General features: G+C 43.6%; 1 protein-coding gene across 1 annotated transcript in view; it reads left to right on the top strand.

The window, feature by feature from the left end:
- Window positions 1–16,970, top strand: part of Fech (ferrochelatase) — a 33,720-nt gene extending 16,750 nt beyond the window's left edge. Inside the window, 8 exon segments of the mRNA XM_028856593.2 lie at window positions 2,632–2,766; window positions 5,657–5,763; window positions 9,352–9,450; window positions 11,327–11,434; window positions 11,860–12,024; window positions 14,706–14,765; window positions 15,207–15,706; window positions 15,892–16,970. Coding sequence (XP_028712426.1) covers window positions 2,632–2,766; window positions 5,657–5,763; window positions 9,352–9,450; window positions 11,327–11,434; window positions 11,860–12,024; window positions 14,706–14,765; window positions 15,207–15,341 — 809 coding nt within the window. The 3' untranslated portion in view covers window positions 15,342–15,706; window positions 15,892–16,970.
- The last annotated feature ends 375 nt before the right edge of the window (window positions 16,971–17,345 follow it).

Below are 17,345 nucleotides of genomic sequence, written 5' to 3'. Positions count from 1 at the left end.
ATCTCACTTAGAAAATTGTTCAGCTGTACTTCTGACCGTCAAGTGTGAATGGCTGTGGCCCAAGAGCTTTTCATGTACAGTTCATCCACACAGGCCACAATGCATCTCTTTAAACATGGCAGAAAAACTTAGCTGTCTTTACCCACTCCTCCTTGGTAGAGAATGAACTCTCTGATTGTTGCCAGTTTATCATGGTAAGGAATCCAATGTGCAAATTATTTAATGGAAAGAAGGGCGCCAGTCTTTTGGGTTTTTATGTCAGCGTAGCATCCATCCTCATGAAGCAGAGCATCCATCCCCATGAAGAGCCCGATCAGACTTGAGAAAGAAAACAGACAAGAAAACCTGGAATAGTGGTGCACACCTTTTTTTTTTTAATTTGGTTTTTCGAGACAGGGTTTCTCTGTGTAGCTTTGTGCCTTTCCTGGAACTCACTTGGTAGCCCAGGCTGGCCTTGAACTCACAGAGATCCGCCTGGCTCTGCCTCCCAAGTGCTGGGATTAAAGGCGTGTGGTGCACACCTTTAATCTCAGCATTTGGGAGCAGAGGCAGGCAGATCTCTGTGAGTTTGAGGCCAGCCCGGTCTACTTAGTGAGTTCCCAGACTATAGAGACCCTGTCTCAAACAAACAAACAAACAAACAAACAACAGCAAAAACAGATAGGAATACATTCTTCCCATCTTTCCACTTTCTCCTTCTCTGGTCACTGTGGAAAAGCTGTTGAATGCCCAGACTTTCTATGGCTTCAGTCTCTGAGATTGGTAGGACAGAGTCCCAGAGCATTTTCCCACCTATTGTCAAATGTCTTTTCATTTTATTTTCTGGCCATATAATGCAAAGACGGGAATTTACACGTGGCAGGTTCTGACATTAATTTTCTGCTTTTGTAAGCCGTCAAAGAATCATACACTGACTTCATACTTGAAGTTGTTGGGAAGGTGACTTTTTAATTAGTGATTAAGCATTCTGTCCTTGGGAGATTTATTTTTAAAATATCCAGTACTCATTCATTACAACTTTGGGTCTAAGCTCAGTGGCTTGCCTAACAAGTCATTAATTCATTCAATGTGGCATAAAATTGTCTTTTCTCCTCTGTTTGTTCTGTTCATTTGCCTGCATATTCATCTGTACTTTTACCCACTGATTCCTATACCTGTGTGTCCTTCATTCATCCATCCAACCTCCAGGTCTGGGTGTGCACTGAGCACGTGATGGATACATACAGGAAGACTATGGACTAGCTGCACCCCCCCCCCATTGGAGCCGACTTGTGTGACCACTGTCACTCAGGCATCAGTCACTTCTCTTGGGAGCTACCTTTTGTTTCTCTGGATCTTAGAAGCTCTGCTTGGGTTCCTAGTCCTTAGTGGGCCTTGATACTCATGATCCTTTGACAAATCACTATCCACTTGTGTGACACGACTCTTATGGAGACATGAACAAGCATCTACTTACCCCAGATAGGGAATTGATGGCAGACCAAAGTATGGTTATCACCAAAGTCCAAGTTGGTGACCCAGTGAATTTCAGTCTGATTATTTACAGGAATGGTAAGAGTTACTTACAGGAACAGAAATGTCTCAAAGACAGCCATATCACTAAAGCCCACCATATCATGAGTGACAGCTCACAAAATTTGAGGAGCTCAGTGCACAGATAGCAGACATCTCAACAGGTTGGAAAACATCGTCACCAGCTGGCCTGAGCCTCTTCCACACAGCTCAGCTGGTCGCTGTCTGTTCCTTCTAGGCATTTCTGCGGTTCCTCTGGGCTATCGGGCTAACTGAGGGTGATTCTCAGAAGTCTTGGTTGTTTCTCTTTCTTTTTTCTGAGTCAGGGTCTCACTTTATATTCTGTACCGGCCTTGAATGTGCTGTAGATCAGGCTGACTCAGTTTTCCTGCCCAAGGCTCCTGTGTACTGAGAACACGATCATCTTCTACAATGCCCCTCCAGCCCTTGTTTGTTTGTTTGTTTGCTTTGCTTTGAGACACGGTCTAGCTAAGTAACTCAGGCTGGCCTTGAACTTGCTGTGTAGCCCCAGCGGTCCTTAACTTGGCCTCCTGCTCTTGCTTCCCAGGTGCCAGGGGTTACTTGCATATGCCACTTTGCTCAATTAAGACAGTACATGTCAAGAATGAGTACTAAATTTTAAAAAGAAGTTTGAGACAGGGTCTCACTATGTAGCCCTGGTTGGCCTGGAACTTGCTATATAGACCAGGCTGGCCTCAGACTCACAGAGATCTGCCTCCTGAGGGCTGGGGTTAAAGGCTGTGCCACCTCATCCAACTAGGTACTAGTTTATTTGTTTGTTTTTCCCCCTCCCTTTTCTGTAGTCTCTTTATGCCTGATGAGAGCAGATAATTAAGAATAAAAGCTTGCATTTTAAAGATGATCATATTAATAAAAGGTAGGCGGGTAGGATGGTTGATCTCTGAGAATAACCAAGTGCCCCTGTGCCTGCTAAAAGATGGACAAGATGCCAGGAATATCCTCACTTGCTCACCGTATCAGCATTGTAGAAAATTAGGTTAGTCGTTCATTGTTCTGGCCATTACATTACGTTTGGTGACCCTGAGGAATCCATATAAAGATTAATACCTTCTCCTTCCCACTTGTGTTTCCTAATAGCACCTCACAAATACTATATTGGATTTCGGTACGTCCATCCTCTGACAGAAGAAGCCATTGAAGAGATGGAGAGAGATGGCCTAGATAGGGCCATTGCTTTCACACAGTATCCACAGTATAGCTGCTCCACCACGGGTAAGGACATCTCTGAGGTGGCTAGAGCCCTGGCAGAGTTAGCCCAGGAATCTGACCGTTGAAGAAATTTGCAATTTGAATGGCAGATCTGGTCAAGTGTCTTCTTGACACTTCAGAGCTCAGGTCAGTCGCTTTGAACTGGCATGCTTCGTGTGCTTCTGGAATTACTGGTCTGCCTGCTGAGTACTGCAAACGGTGGGTGGAAGGTGGTGCCTGCGCTTGGTTGCTACTCTAATACAGTTGGTTAAAAGGCCAGCAATGAACCTTCATCATTTTCTAGGTTTGTTTCATAACCTTATTTTTATGTCTACCCTGAAATTCTTATTAAGGGAGTAAAGTGGATGACTGTTTCCATTTTGAAAGCAGAAGTATTCATATGGAAATATGGAAAATACTACTATTTTTTATTTTTGTGTCTGTCTTCAGTTATGGGTCAGTTACTGGTTAACTTAAAATCTGTCCTGTCCAGGTGCTCACACCTCTCATCCCAGGCAGAGGCAGACTTGATCTCTATGTATTTGAGACCAGCCTGATCCATAGAGTGAGTTCCAGGCCAGCCAAGGTTATATGGTAAGAGCCTATGTAAAAAACAAAACCAAAAAACCAAACCAAAACAAAACAAGAAAAACCCAACGTGAGGGCTCAAGTGAACATTTTATAAACTGCTGTGTTCTTGGTTTTTGGAATGCGTTACTCCTTGCTGATCTCTGGACATTTGACTGAAGATTGAAATGTAAGCTTGGGAAACTATATTCTTTTTTGTTTCTTTTCTTTTTTCTTTTTTTGAAATTTTTTAGCCAGGTCCCACTATGTAGACCAGGCTGGCCTTGAACTCACAGAGATCCACCTGCCTCTGCCTTCTGAGTGCTGAGATCAAAGGCATGTACTGCCATGCCCTGCTATTCTTAATTATAGGTAAAGCTTTATTATTACCCACAAATATATTTGCATTCTCTCAAGGATTTAGGCCAGTGTGTTTGTATTCCCAGTTTGCCTTTGAATATTAATGTTATTATACCTATAGGGAGGAACCAAAGGCTATGGAGGAAACATTCCAAGTGTTGTTGTATGCCTTAAATACTGAGGCACACAAGTATGTGTATGTGTGTGTGTGTGAGAGAGAGAGAGAGATAGAGAGGAGAGAACCTGTTAAAATGCCCAATCTTTCAAGTACACCCAGAAGTTTGAATTGTGATTTACTTTGGCAATCTACAGTTTTAAAATATCTGCTAATATATTATTGGAGACTGAGTCAGATCTCAGAATTGTCAAGGCGTATTTTTATCTTGCTTTGCAAAATGTCCCTCAACTTACAGATATCTGCTCTCCAGAGTCCGTAAGTTACAATTGCGATTGGTGTGGCCCACAACAGATGCACTCTTTCCCTCCCAGATGGCTCAAGCTGTGTGGGCAGGGCTCAGGGCACACATGGCTTTTCTCCAGTGCACGGCATGTGTAAGGACCAAGCATCTGTACTTCTAAGCTATGAATGTTTTAGGAAAGGCGTTTATTCTTTGAGGCCAATGGTCTCCTCTCGCTACTGTGTCTTTTGAACATGCACCGTGTGTTCTGTGTATTTCTCATGGCATCTCTCTCACTTATAATTCCCCCTTCCTAATTACTTCTTCCGGTAGTATATTGACTGTTGTCCAGTGACACGAGGGAGCTAATGTGGCTCCCAGAAGCCCTTTTGTACATCAGAAAATGATGCCCAAATGAGTGCCCAGTGAGACCTGCAGTGTGGATATGACGGGATACTTTGATTTCTATGGAGATCATTTTGTCCCTCAAATTCAGATTCTCTTACATCACTGTTTCTACTCATTGACATTGAGTCCATTGATTTTTTTTTTCTTTTTAATGCAAGATGAATCTTAGCCTGAGCAAACAATATGAGTTAAACTGTGGCGCTGTCCTGAGTGAGCTTTTTAAACTATGGTAAGGAGCCCAGGAAGCTGGTGACAGGCAGCACACAGACATGTTGGAACTTGCTGTGTGTGAGACTGAGTAGGAGGCCCCTGTTAGGGGCTTTGATGGGCTTTGATGGGCTTCAGGACTGGACCCCAGTGTCAGCTTCCCTGGCTTCATCCTGCTGCTCCTCTCCTGGACTTTGGCTTGTCATCCAATCCCCTTCCACTTGGAAACACAACGTTTGTTAGGTTACCTGCCAGAGGGCAGCGTTTGTTTACTTTATTCCGGGGAATGACACATTTTGTAAGAATTGATTAAATGCAGGGCTTTTAGACGCCTCGACAGGCTGCTTGGCCTCTGATTGCACCTTTAGAAAGGATGGGTCTACAGCTTTCATTTGAATGTGAGAAATATTTAACTTGTAATATTGACTGAAAATGTCCAAAAATGCTCTAGATAGAGAATGATGCATATTCTACCATGAAAACCTTGGAAAATGAAGCCGCTCTAAAGGAAAATACCAGAAAACAGCGGTATTAGACGGACACAAAGCAGCGTCAGCATGCTGGGATAACAGTCCACTTCTGTCTCCCTCTCTCACCCCCTACACTGCCTGTAATAAGGCTGATTCCGGTCATAATGGGAGAGCTTTTCTTCACATGCTCTCAATTTTAAGACTTGGTCCCTGCAAATTCACAATAGCCTATATTTCATAAACTCGCAGCCCTCACGTCTCTCAGGAGAAATGGCCTCAATAATCCTTGAAGGTCTGTTGAAATTGATTGCTCTTTAGTGATCTTCATTTGCAGGGTAGTTAAATCTATATGCATTTTAGAGTATTGAAAAGATCGTAATTAGACCCGGTTTCTGTATAGACACAGCTGCCTACTCTGAACTTACAATTATTGCCCTTTACCAGGCTGTGCTGTATTTTCTCCACAATCGAGTGTGTCTACTAAATGGCTCCCTTGTATTTTAGGCAGCAGCTTAAATGCCATTTACAGATACTATAACGAGGTGGGACGGAAGCCCACCATGAAGTGGAGCACAATTGACAGGTGGCCCACGCATCCCCTCCTCATCCAGGTGTGTATGCCCGCCCGCCCGCCCGCCCGCCAGCAGCCTAGGTCCCCGCAGCGTCTGGCGCGAGTCAGCCTGCTCTGTCCTAGATGCTTTCCGAGCTTGCTGGTCCTTGCTCACGTTACATTGACAGTAAACGTCAGGGTAGGATGGTGAGGCTCTTCTTTCTGCAGATTTACATTGGTACCACGGTTAGATTTTGAATTTTGTATTTTTCAGTGACCAGAAGAACATTAAAAATTATATGGATACATAGTATTTCCTTTAACTTATATACCTAGATTGGATGACCAACAAATAACTTACGTCCTCCATTTTCTAAATCCTTCAAAATATCAAGGGATTAAACAGTAAAGATTGTATAGATACATAGTCGGACACATGAAAGTAAACATTTCAATGGGGGAAGTCTCATAGATCAAAAGAAAATTCTCTTTTCTCCTGTACCTTTATCTTTGTAATATTCTGTCAGTAAACACTTTAATATTGAAGAATCAGTTAAAATTACAACTCTAAATCCAAAAGCTTTGAGTTGGTATTATTTTATTCTTTTTTTTAAAAAACAATGAGAGTGGAGTTGTTTTTTTTTTAAAAAAAAAAATGTCCTGAGTCATTAAGATAGGTTTTTGAGTCTGTAGAAGTTTCTTCTTTTGAGTTATTTAGGTAGAGAAATATGAAGTGATTCAGACTATCGTTCAATTTATTTTATATTCTTTGATCATTCTGTAATCGCTGGCAAAAATACCTGAGAACATTGGCAGCACTTAGAACCTGTGACCACTAGATGGTGCTAGACGGCATTAAAATCAGGCTGGCTTTCCCCAGAGCCGTGTCCTGTGGGTGGGTAGGGAAAGGGTTAACACTTGGGCTGGAGTGAAAACTGGAAAGAGGTCCCCTAGGGATGGGTGTCTGTGGGCTGTGTGTGTGTGTGTGTCCAGCGGTCACCGTTCTCCCGGGTCCAGCCCCGGGGTAGCTGGAGAGCCTAAGGCTGCCGCGGCTGCTGCTGCTGCTGTGGCTGGGAAGGAGGGGTGTTGCAGGTCTGCGCTGACATGTGGCACAGGAAGAGGGGTCTGCACAGCATCTGCCTGCCCTGATCGAGGGAGTAATTAGATTTGCATTAAAATTCAGCCCTTTGAAAAGGAGGAAGCCAGAAAGATGGCAAGGTCTCTTAGCCGAGGAAGTCTCTGTTCATAAAATGAAAGGGAATTTTAGAGGCATTTATCTGCCCTCCTGGATGGTGTGATTGAAGGCTCTGAGAGGCCTTGCTGCTTTCATTTTGCACAGGGGCTGTCTGTGCACAGAAAATCCTGCAGATGGGCTTAGGTGAGTTAAGTAGCACTTCTTATTTGCCCAGGCCGCTTGAGTTTTGAAGATGGCTTAGTGACTCTTGGAAGCCCCGAGGAATTGTGTTCTTCCTTGCAATTTTACAAGCTGAGGAAATGAAAGGAAGGGGGGCAAACCCCTAAAAAATCTAGTCTAAACTCAACAAAAATATCGCCTTAAATCCACATGTCTGCATGTTATCAGTACTAGTTACTCAAAATAGTCTTTTTATTACCATTCTCTAATACTGCTATTTATCCAGCCATTGGAGCAGTTGCAGTAAATGTATGTCCCGGGCTCCTACATAAACTTTTACATTGGCTTCTTTATGTACAATGGCTGCTCTCTACAAATAATCCTTTCTGAGAAGTCTTGCTGTCTAAACATCACGAGCACTATAAAAATAGAGCTTTTGCTTTTATCGCACATTATCACCCTTACAATATGGAGATGAGGGGGAGAAGCAGGAGAGGCGAACAAAATTCTAGGTTTCTTCTCTAGGTGCCATTTTGTTCGATAAGGTATTTACTTAACAAAATTTGTGAGTTCTGGAATGATAGCTATCTTAGTGTTCTTAGGGACTACTTACAGTAGTGACCGAACACTGACGTATATCCAAAGACATCAACTCCAAGTTGGTATGATTTCTGTTAAGTTGTTCTTTAGTTTTTTTTATTTGGACATGCAAAAATAGTTACAAGGATGATGTGATTGGAGAGAAGGCTCACTGGCTAAGAGAATATACCGCTACCTCAGGCTCGCAACCGCTGCAGCTCCAGCTCCAGGGGACCTGACTCTCTCTTCTGCATTCTGTGGGCACCTTCTCCCACTTGCACATTATTGCCCCCTCCCCTTACACAAATATATGTAATTAAAAGAGAAATAAGGGCTGGAGAGATGGCCCAGTGGTTTAGAGGGCTGCCTGTTCTTACAGAGGACCCACAGTTTGAGTTCAGTACCCACGTGGCAGCTCACAACCATGAGTAACTCCAGTCCCAGGGGATCTGACAGCCTCCCCCGGCTTCTGTATGCACCAAGTATGCACGTGGTGCATAGACATACATGCAGGTGAAACATCCATACACGTAAAATGAATATCTTAGAAAATGTCGTAATGAACTGCCGTCTGTGCTTTACCTGTATTCACGTGTTAACATGTGTCACTTGATCTATCATTTATGTTCTCTCTATGCGTATGTATGTATATGTCTGCATATTTTTTTTCTGAACTACCTGAGAGCAGATAAACATGTACACATGTACACACACACATACACACACACACACACACACACACACACACACACACACACACACACACACCTTAAGATCAGGGCTGTTCTCTTAAGATAACGACAGTGCAAAAATTCCACAGCAGTTTATTTTGACCTCGATGTTCCGCTCCTGTCTAATTTCCGGTCACATTCCAGCTTTACCAGTTGACCGACTTCTGTCTTTTGCTACATTTTCCTTATAAACCAAATGGCCAGGAATGATTCGTGTGTAAGATGAAAGGAGTTCTCTTTAGATCTGGTGTTTCAGCACCTACCCACAAGAATCGGCAAGTGCCAGCTAGAACCGAGAAGGAGCTGGTCTGGTGGACAGAGGTTTGGAGGCAGCAGGACCTGGATTCTAGTCCACATTCACACATATGGCTCGCCAGTCCTCCCATCCCCACATCTTTCCCCCCTCTGCGTGTTTAATGGAGGTTGTACAGCCTGTCATCTGTCATCATGAAGCTTGTGAGGGGGTTGTTTTGCTACAGATCCTGGACTCCTAAGAAAGATGTCATAAAAATAGACGAGTATTTTCTTATTTCTCTCCTATTTCTGGCTAATGTATTTTAATGTGATATGCCTGAGAGCCAAAGTAAGGGAGATTTAGAAAGACCCCGTAAGCTGTTTTCCTGCTAACAGCGCAAATGTGAGTCTTAAAACAACTTCTCCTTCCCATCTGTGTTTCCTTTCCATCTGGAAGTGTGCCCTGCTCTTCCCGAGGGGAAGCAGATCCTCAGCGTTCATTTGCAGAGAGCCATTAGTGAGCTTTAGAAGTTTCCCATCAAATTCCCTAGGCCCCTGAAACCATTGCCATCCATTCTGAAGCTGTACCAAATCAAAGAGACTGTACTGCTTGCATTTTTTAAAAAAGAGATAGAGTTCCAGATTTGAAAGATTACTCTGAAATGTTTGGTATAGCTCTCATTTCTGAGACCCTTCCTTCCCTTCTTGCTCTCTTCTCACTACCTTCTCCCCATTCTTGGGGTTCCCACAGTGCTTTGCAGACCACATTCTGAAAGAACTGGATCATTTTCCACGGGAGAAGAGAAGCGAGGTGGTCATTCTGTTTTCTGCCCACTCCCTGCCGATGTCTGTAAGTAAGAACATTTCGTTCGGTGACCTAGTGGTAAAGGATTGGGTTGTTTCACGTTCTAAATGTGTAAAATGTACCTGGCTCCATTCTGTCCCCAGCGTAGTCCAAGAATGAATTCTAAAAAATCCCAGTCTTAGCTTGCTCAAAGACTCACTTTCTGAAACCTCCCAACAGTTAATTCAATGCCCAATATTACAAATAGATCTTACTAATGGCCTTCTTTAAAAATGATAACTGGAAGGTTCATTCAGATATAAGAATTTCCAACAAGTGTATCAGCTAAAAAAAAAAGTGTGCTTTTGCCTGGTCTATGGAAGGAGGGCAGTGTGCAGTTTCCGTATACTGAGCTGTGCAGCCAGCTCCGTTCACACTAAGCCGAATTCTGTCTTCAAGACTTAGTGGGAACCTGTGCATTCTGGGACTCAAATTTGCTAAAACTAGGGACCACAGTGTGACCAGAGAATATACAGCTTATGGCCCTTAGTTCATCATTATTATATTGGGTTGGTCACTGAAATGCCACCTCCTATGCCATGGCTGTTGCACTTCAGGAAACATGGCGATACCATGCTAGTGTGCCATATGGTATTTGAAAGATCTTGGACTCAGTTATCTACTCGGAACTAGAATCCTGTCCCGTGAATGCTGTTTTCCAAGACGTAGAGGTGGGAGATTCCATTTTCTTACGTGTGATCAGTCTGAACCACATGATCAATGGAACCAGCCAGCCTCAGGTGGAGGGTACCATGTTGCTCCATGATGGTCACCAGAGTCAAGGTGCCGCTCACCTGGAAGATGCAGCCACTGCATTAGCAATAGATGGCTTTGGAGATAAATTTCTCCCGTTGGAAGCCTGTCTGTTTCATTTCAGTGAGATCACATCTCCTTTCTAGTGCCATGCAAATCCTTCCAAAGAGCCATTCTAGGTGTGATGAGACCCAAGGTGCCAGAGTTTATAAAGCTCTAGAGAGGTCAGACGAATAGGCTGGAACATCACAGGAGCTGCCTTACAGTCGATCCTACCTGTAGCTGTTATTGTTATACAGCGCCAAAGGCAACTTTGTATCTCCTTTACCCTTCCACATTTATGTTTCTAATGATTATTTGGCCACTAGTCATGTTATAAGATATTTTCTTAGTATTTCATTTCATCAATACAGTATTTATTGGGCACCTATTATACACATCAGATGTGGGGATGAAGTAAATAGACAAAAACCTTTGTCCTTGTACAATACCAGGGAAAGACAGTTAACATAATATGAAGGAAAATAGCATGGTGGGTCAGGAGGTAATAAACACCATAAAGCAGGGTGATGGAGTTAGGGAGTCAATACACCACAAAAGATGAAAACAATTAAAATAAAAATGTAGGCTGAATATCTTCAAAGGTTCTTATTCAGCTTTCCTGTTGGGAGTACGCGCCTCACTGTTCACAAATTGTCTGTCTGCTGTCAATGGTTGGGGAAGGGTGGAGAGAGAAGGAGGAGGAGGCATCGATCATCTCGGGAGGAGCTGGTGCTCTGAACCAGGAACTGCATCCTTCTGCCTTTTTCCCCATGTTTACTATCAGCTCAGCCATTCTGCACTCTGTCCGTCCTGGAGGGAAAGAGAACCATCTCCGTGGGTAGGCCTTGCCCATCTTCCACAAACAGCATCTTCCTTGGGATCTTGTAGCTGACTGAATATAGTGGTCCCTGGCCAGTGAATGACTGGAACCAAGGGACTTTCCTAACAGCGCTCCGATCTGAATGTCATTCCTTCAGGGGACAGCCAGGGAGGGGTGTGGCTCATGTTCATCCTGTCGCTGTGTAGCCAATGGCTCTTGGTACCTTCACAGTGTTGGTGACTGTGTATCACTTTGTCACTGCTGCAGGTTGTCAACAGAGGGGATCCCTATCCCCAAGAAGTAGGTGCCACTGTCCACAAAGTCATGGAAGAGCTGGGTTACCCCAACCCCTACCGACTGGTTTGGCAGTCCAAGGTAGGTACCTTTCATACATTTTCAGGCCATCGGCTCATGAAAATCTGCTTTATCACTTATTTATAAATGGGAATTTGGGCGCTTCCATACCAGCAAGCTATTCTGTAAGTCAGCTGCTCGCTGTGGGCCGAAAGAACTCTGCAAAAACAGTAGATAGAAGAGGAAATTGAGTGACTGGTGGAGTTCTGTCAGTTACTATCTGACTTTCAGCTTTAATGGAAGAAACTATTATTTGTATTAGGACTCAGGCTTCCGTGTGAAAACCCTCAAACCCATTCAGGGGGGTGTAAGAGGGGCTCTCACCAGGATGGACAGATGTGTGTGCTCCGTGTGTGCTGGGGGCGGGGCGGGGGGCATGGCGATAGCATGTTAGTGACCTGTCAGGAGAAACGTTCCATCTCTGCACTGGTCTTCCTTTCTCCTAGGTTGGCCCCGTACCCTGGCTGGGTCCTCAAACAGATGAGGCTATCAAAGGGCTTTGTGAGAGGGGGAGGAAGAATATTCTTTTGGTTCCAATAGCATTTACCAGTGATCACATTGAGACGCTTTATGAACTGGACATTGAATACTCCCAAGTACTAGCCGAGAAGGTAAGTGTACCCATATGGCTTCTGAGTCCCATCATGACTTGTTTAACAGGAATTTTTTTCCCTGCAATTATCAAACTATACTATTGAAAAAAATTACTGTTTATGGGACTAGGTGTGCAGGAACACTCCTTTAATCCCAGCTCTGGAAGACAGAGGCAAACAGATCTCAATCTCTGTGAGTTCAAGGCCAGTCTTCTATTTAGTGAGTTCTAGGCCAACCAGGGCTACATAGAGAAAGAAAGGAAGAATACTTTTTGGTGTGTTTGTATGTACTCAGTCTTCATCATTTTGAATAATACTTCACAAATTAATTCTACATCAGCAGTAGAAGAGGACATTTATACCTTTACCGAGTCATGTTGCCCAGTATCTCCGAAACTAATACTTTGTTCGGTGTGAGTTACTGTACTGTGTGAAGGTGAACTCTTAGACGAAAAGGAATTGAGTATCTCACCAATTCTGAGGAGAAATGTTTATTAGTCTATAGTTCATTCCCTGCACTTACCACAGCCGTGGTTCTTGGGTCGTTATACTGTGTCTGGTTGGGTTTGGGGCATGTGAGTCTGACATTTCAGAGAGACGCACAGAGCAAACAGCGGCGGGGTGCGTTATGACGCCACTGACCTCGTATATGCTCTCACTTAATTAGCTGTTTGCTAACAAGTTGCGATCAATCTGACTATTGAAATAACAAATACCACTGTTGGCATAAGATGGATGTGGCGTGTCCCGCAGGGTGGAGAAAAACTGTTGCTTACCTACCTTGTAGCTTCTGAGGGCTAGCCTGAACCCTTCAGTGGCTTTATTGCTGTGTTTCTGTGGGAAGTTGGAAACGTGGGGACTCAGGAAGCCCTCTTCTCCCTCCAATCTCGGATGAGAACTCATGGCCTCCCCATGTGTGACTGATGGAAATCTGGCTCCACAGAACACTGCACCCCTTGTGGGACTGGGTGGTGGTGAGGGGCAGAGTGGAGGGTGAGTAGGGGCAGAACTGGAGACCACTGTCCACTCCTGTTATTTGTGTGTCTATGCCGGCCATCAGTCAAACATGGGTGAATTAAGGAAAGCCGGTGTTCTCATCACTAGTAATTTCTGAGCAAGTTGTAATTGGCAAAGATGAGGCTTCATTGTTGCCTGGGGTTTCATTTATTGATGCCTCTGTATCCCCACCATGACTTTGGCCACCTTTAAACATTCTAGAGAGACTTCGGTCAAAATAAGCCTTACCTAGGACAGGGTATTTGAACATAAGTTTTTATTTGTGTTGAGTAATAGTTTCTGTTCATTCATATTACAAGCAGAGACTGTTAATAGCTAGTAACCAAGATGATTATTAGTGATTGATAATCCCTGTAGGAAATAAAAGAAACCACGTAGTTGTCATTATTTTGATATGAAAATATAACATGCTTAAAACAACTAACTTTAAAGGTTAAAAATGTTTTCCACGATAGAAATGGCTTTTTTGCCTTTTGCTGATAAAAATAATAAAGTTCTCAGATGGTGCTGAGAAGGTGCTGGGTCAGGAGTGGGGCTCGCTCATACTCTGACCCTAAAATAGGTTTTTCCGCATTTAGTGAAATGATATCCTATCCATATTTTTTAAATCCCCATTTTCTTTTCTTGAGTATGTATTTTGGATATAAGTGAGTAAATATAATTAAATGCCTATAGCCATTTTTAGCAAATCCTTGATTAATAGTCATTTGAGTTGTTTTTTTTTTTTTTAATTTTTACTATCATATGCTAAGTGACTATAAATGCTTTCACTTTTCTAATAATGTTCTGTGGACGATTCATTGTTGCTGCATCTTCCCACTGATTACTAATGCTGCTTATTCTGCTGCCATGGATGGTTTGTGATTTTTTTTTTTAAAGTAGAACCTCCTCTATGTTGAGGTCTAGGTGTTTGCTGAATGCCAATGTGCTTCCTATGTGGGCGCCTCCTTTAAATGCCAATGTGAAAGATAGTGACTGACCATGTCTCAGCATGGATGGGAAAGAGAAGATCCTGGCACTGGAGTAAATCATACATAGTTCTCAGTTATCTGAGAATAAGTAGCTGTATCTCTTGTTTGTTTTGTTATTTAAGATGGGAAAAGAATGGTACTGAACAATACCCAGATTTTTTTCTTAGATTTTTCTCTATAAGAGTTTATTTTAAAACCCAGTTCTGCACTGGATTCAGTTTAGAGTCAATATGACTTAGAGTCCATAAATGAATCTCCTTCATTTTGGCACTTGGGATCAAAGCAAGTAGGAAATTCAGTTAATTACAGCCACATTGATTTAGATGGAGTCTGTAAGGCTTGCCTTAGAGAGGCAGAATAAGATCAAGAGTGGTCTGTGGACTTGAATCAGCAGTGAGAATTCCATCCAGTAGGACTGCAAGCATGGTGTGGAAGCCTGTCACTTGTGGGAGGGTGCTGGGGTGGGGCTAACACAGGGACATAGGCGTGGTTTCTGGTAACCTGGTCAGCCTGCCCATCCACCCCATGACTGACCTTCATGAGCCGTCTGCGACCACTCGAGGTCAGACATGAGCGGTGTGCCAGTAGTTTCTACGTGTTGATTCTTCTGTAACACTCGGTGTCTTAAAAAAAGAAGAAGAGAAGAAAAAGAGGGAGAGGAAAGGAGACTAAAACGAGTCTGTGTTTTCTTCCCCTTCTCCTTTGATTCAGTGTGGAGCGGAAAACATCAGAAGAGCGGAGTCTCTTAATGGAAATCCATTGTTCTCTAAGGTACGCCGCAGTGTTACAACCGTTTTTGTAGAACACAGCGCAGAGTAGTCCTCTGAGAAACTCCTGCACAATATTGGTTTCTCACATATTAGTACATTTGGAGTTCCAATTAATTACAAAACTAAGCGAATTCCTCCTCCTCCTCTGTCCTTTAGGTAGCCCCAACTCTCCTTATTTTGCCCCCCTACAGCTGCCTAGTTTTAAGTCTGCTTTACAGTGAGGAGGTGCGGTGGGTGGGGTAGGGAGATCCACTTCCTAAAGTCTCCATTTTGACTCTGCCTGAGCTGACGTTGCTCCAGGACGGACTGTGTTTCCCAGTTTCCGGTCCACTCGGTTGAAAAGAAACCGCAACCAGAGCAGTTTTCCCGGGGTGCGCGGAGGACTCGCGCACAGGGCCAGCAGACGTCTCCCCTCAGATGGCTCTTACTCTGTGTCTTGCAGGCCTTGGCTGATCTGGTACACTCACACATCCAGTCAAACAAGCTGTGCTCCACGCAGTTGACTCTGAGCTGTCCGCTCTGTGTAAATCCTGTCTGCAGGGAGACTAAATCCTTCTTCACCAGCCAGCAGCTGTGACCCTGCCTGAGGACCCGTGGGATTTGCAGATGCACGACCTCCAGACCCTCCCCAGTGGGGATGGAAGCCACGTCAGCCTGTGCACAGCCTTTGGGCACAGACCATGATTTCTTTCTTGCCTTGTTTTAGTTTAGTTTACTTTAGTTTTTGCTTCCCCATGTAGTCCACGCTGGCCTCCCGCTCTCATTTCCTGAACGCTAGCTAGTATCACAGACAGGCAAAATTGTGTTTCTTGGGGAACAGACTCTAAAGTTCTTACTGAGGTTTCTATTTTCATACACACTTACCGTGAACACTCACAACCCTTTCTGGGGTCAGTTGACTTGAGTGGAGTGTCTACTGTGACTCCAGGAATGAGTTGTGAGGTTTTTTTTTTGTTTTTTTTTTTTTTTTGGTTTTTCGAGACAGGGTTTCTCTGTGTAGCTTTGCACCTTTCCTGGAACTCACTTGGTAGCCCAGGCTGGCCTCGAACTCACAGAGATCCGCCTGCCTCTACCTCCCGAGTGCTGGGATTAAAGGCGTGCGCCACCACCGCCCGGCGAGTTGTGAGTTTTTATCTTATGAGGCACATACAGATTCTGCACTTACTGCCCCAAACAGCCTCCTAAAATAGTATGGCGAGCCCCCTCTATGTGCTACCCATGGTGACTGAGATGTCTACAGCCTCATGGATGTAGCTGAAGTGAAGATAGTTAATGTATGAAATAGAATTTGTTGAAGAATTGGGCTCAGGGCGCATAGCTTAGTGACTGTGTGCCTGCCTAGCATGCACGGGGCTCCCAGTTTGATCCCCTGCACGGCATGTAGACATGATGTTCCCTACTCTTTTCCCCAAGTCTGAGAGTACGGGAATGCTGGTGAGTCGGTGTGATCACTAAAATGGCCTCTATTGCCAGTGCCACTGCCAGTCATTGGCCATTGTGGTGTCTGTGGGAGAATCTGGCTTTCCTCCCCTGAAACTAAAACAAGTGTGCATTTCAAAGTGCTCTGAGATTCCCCGGGCACGAAGCCTAATAAACGTGTGGAAATTCAGTCTTTGCTGTACGTGCCTTAGTTTGAGTTCATGGTGCCTCAGGGAAGGTGGGGCTCCGTCTGCTTCCTGTCTCCAAGGACCATGCCACCAGGAAATGCGACGGATGGATTTGGTCTCAACGGGGCCAAGGAGCCTCCTAGCATCGCGCTGTTCTTGGTTGAGTGCCCCTGTTTTCTGCTCACTTGTTTGAAAATTGTTGTATAAAGTCGACTATGTCTGATAACCTTGAATTTTCTTCATTAATAAGTTTTTATTATAAAATGATGTAGTCATAGAATGGGTCATTTGTAAAACACAGAGAAGAGAAATAACCACTCTAATGTAATAATTATCATTTTATCCCAGCCTTTTCCTGTGGATATTGTATATATTGATTCTTTGAGAATTTCAACATAGTCCATCATCATTGCCTTCCTTTCCCCGCCTAACTTGTTGCTGCCTGAATGTGTAATGAAAAGTTGTTCTAAAAGTGTAAAAATTATGTCAGAGCAGAATCTGATATTCTGTATTTGGATTTAAAGGGATTTCAAAGTCGCTGGGATCCTTGAAAGATTTGTAATAATCACTTTCTTTGAGACTTTGTTCTTCAAAAAGAATATGTCTTTGAGCTTTTTTTTTTTAAATAGAAAAACAGTCCATAAAGTGGAAGTAATTAGGAGGATACATAGATATTCTATACTGAGGATTTACTATTAATAAACACTATGGCTTTAGTCTGTTAGATTTGTGCTCTCTCCTAAAGCTGATCCAGAATGACTAAACGTGGGGGTTTACTTCGTAATCCAGCAAAGAAACATGCTTTCTGCTCGCTCTAAGACTGTTCTTACACTGACCATGGCTTTCAAATTGGAGTAACGTCTACTTTTTTGCTTCCAATTTGGCTTTATCTTCATTTCATTAGCAGGCAGTTGATAGAGAAAGATCAAAGGTCTGGGTACTTTGGAATGTCCCTGTGTCCATTTCATCACCTT

The sequence above is a fragment of the Peromyscus leucopus genome, chromosome 19 (assembly GCF_004664715.2).
Source record: "Peromyscus leucopus breed LL Stock chromosome 19, UCI_PerLeu_2.1, whole genome shotgun sequence".
NCBI lineage: Eukaryota > Metazoa > Chordata > Mammalia > Rodentia > Cricetidae > Peromyscus > Peromyscus leucopus.
The sequence above is the reverse complement of the archived record's forward strand: the minus strand, read 5'-3'. Positions and strand labels throughout refer to the sequence as shown.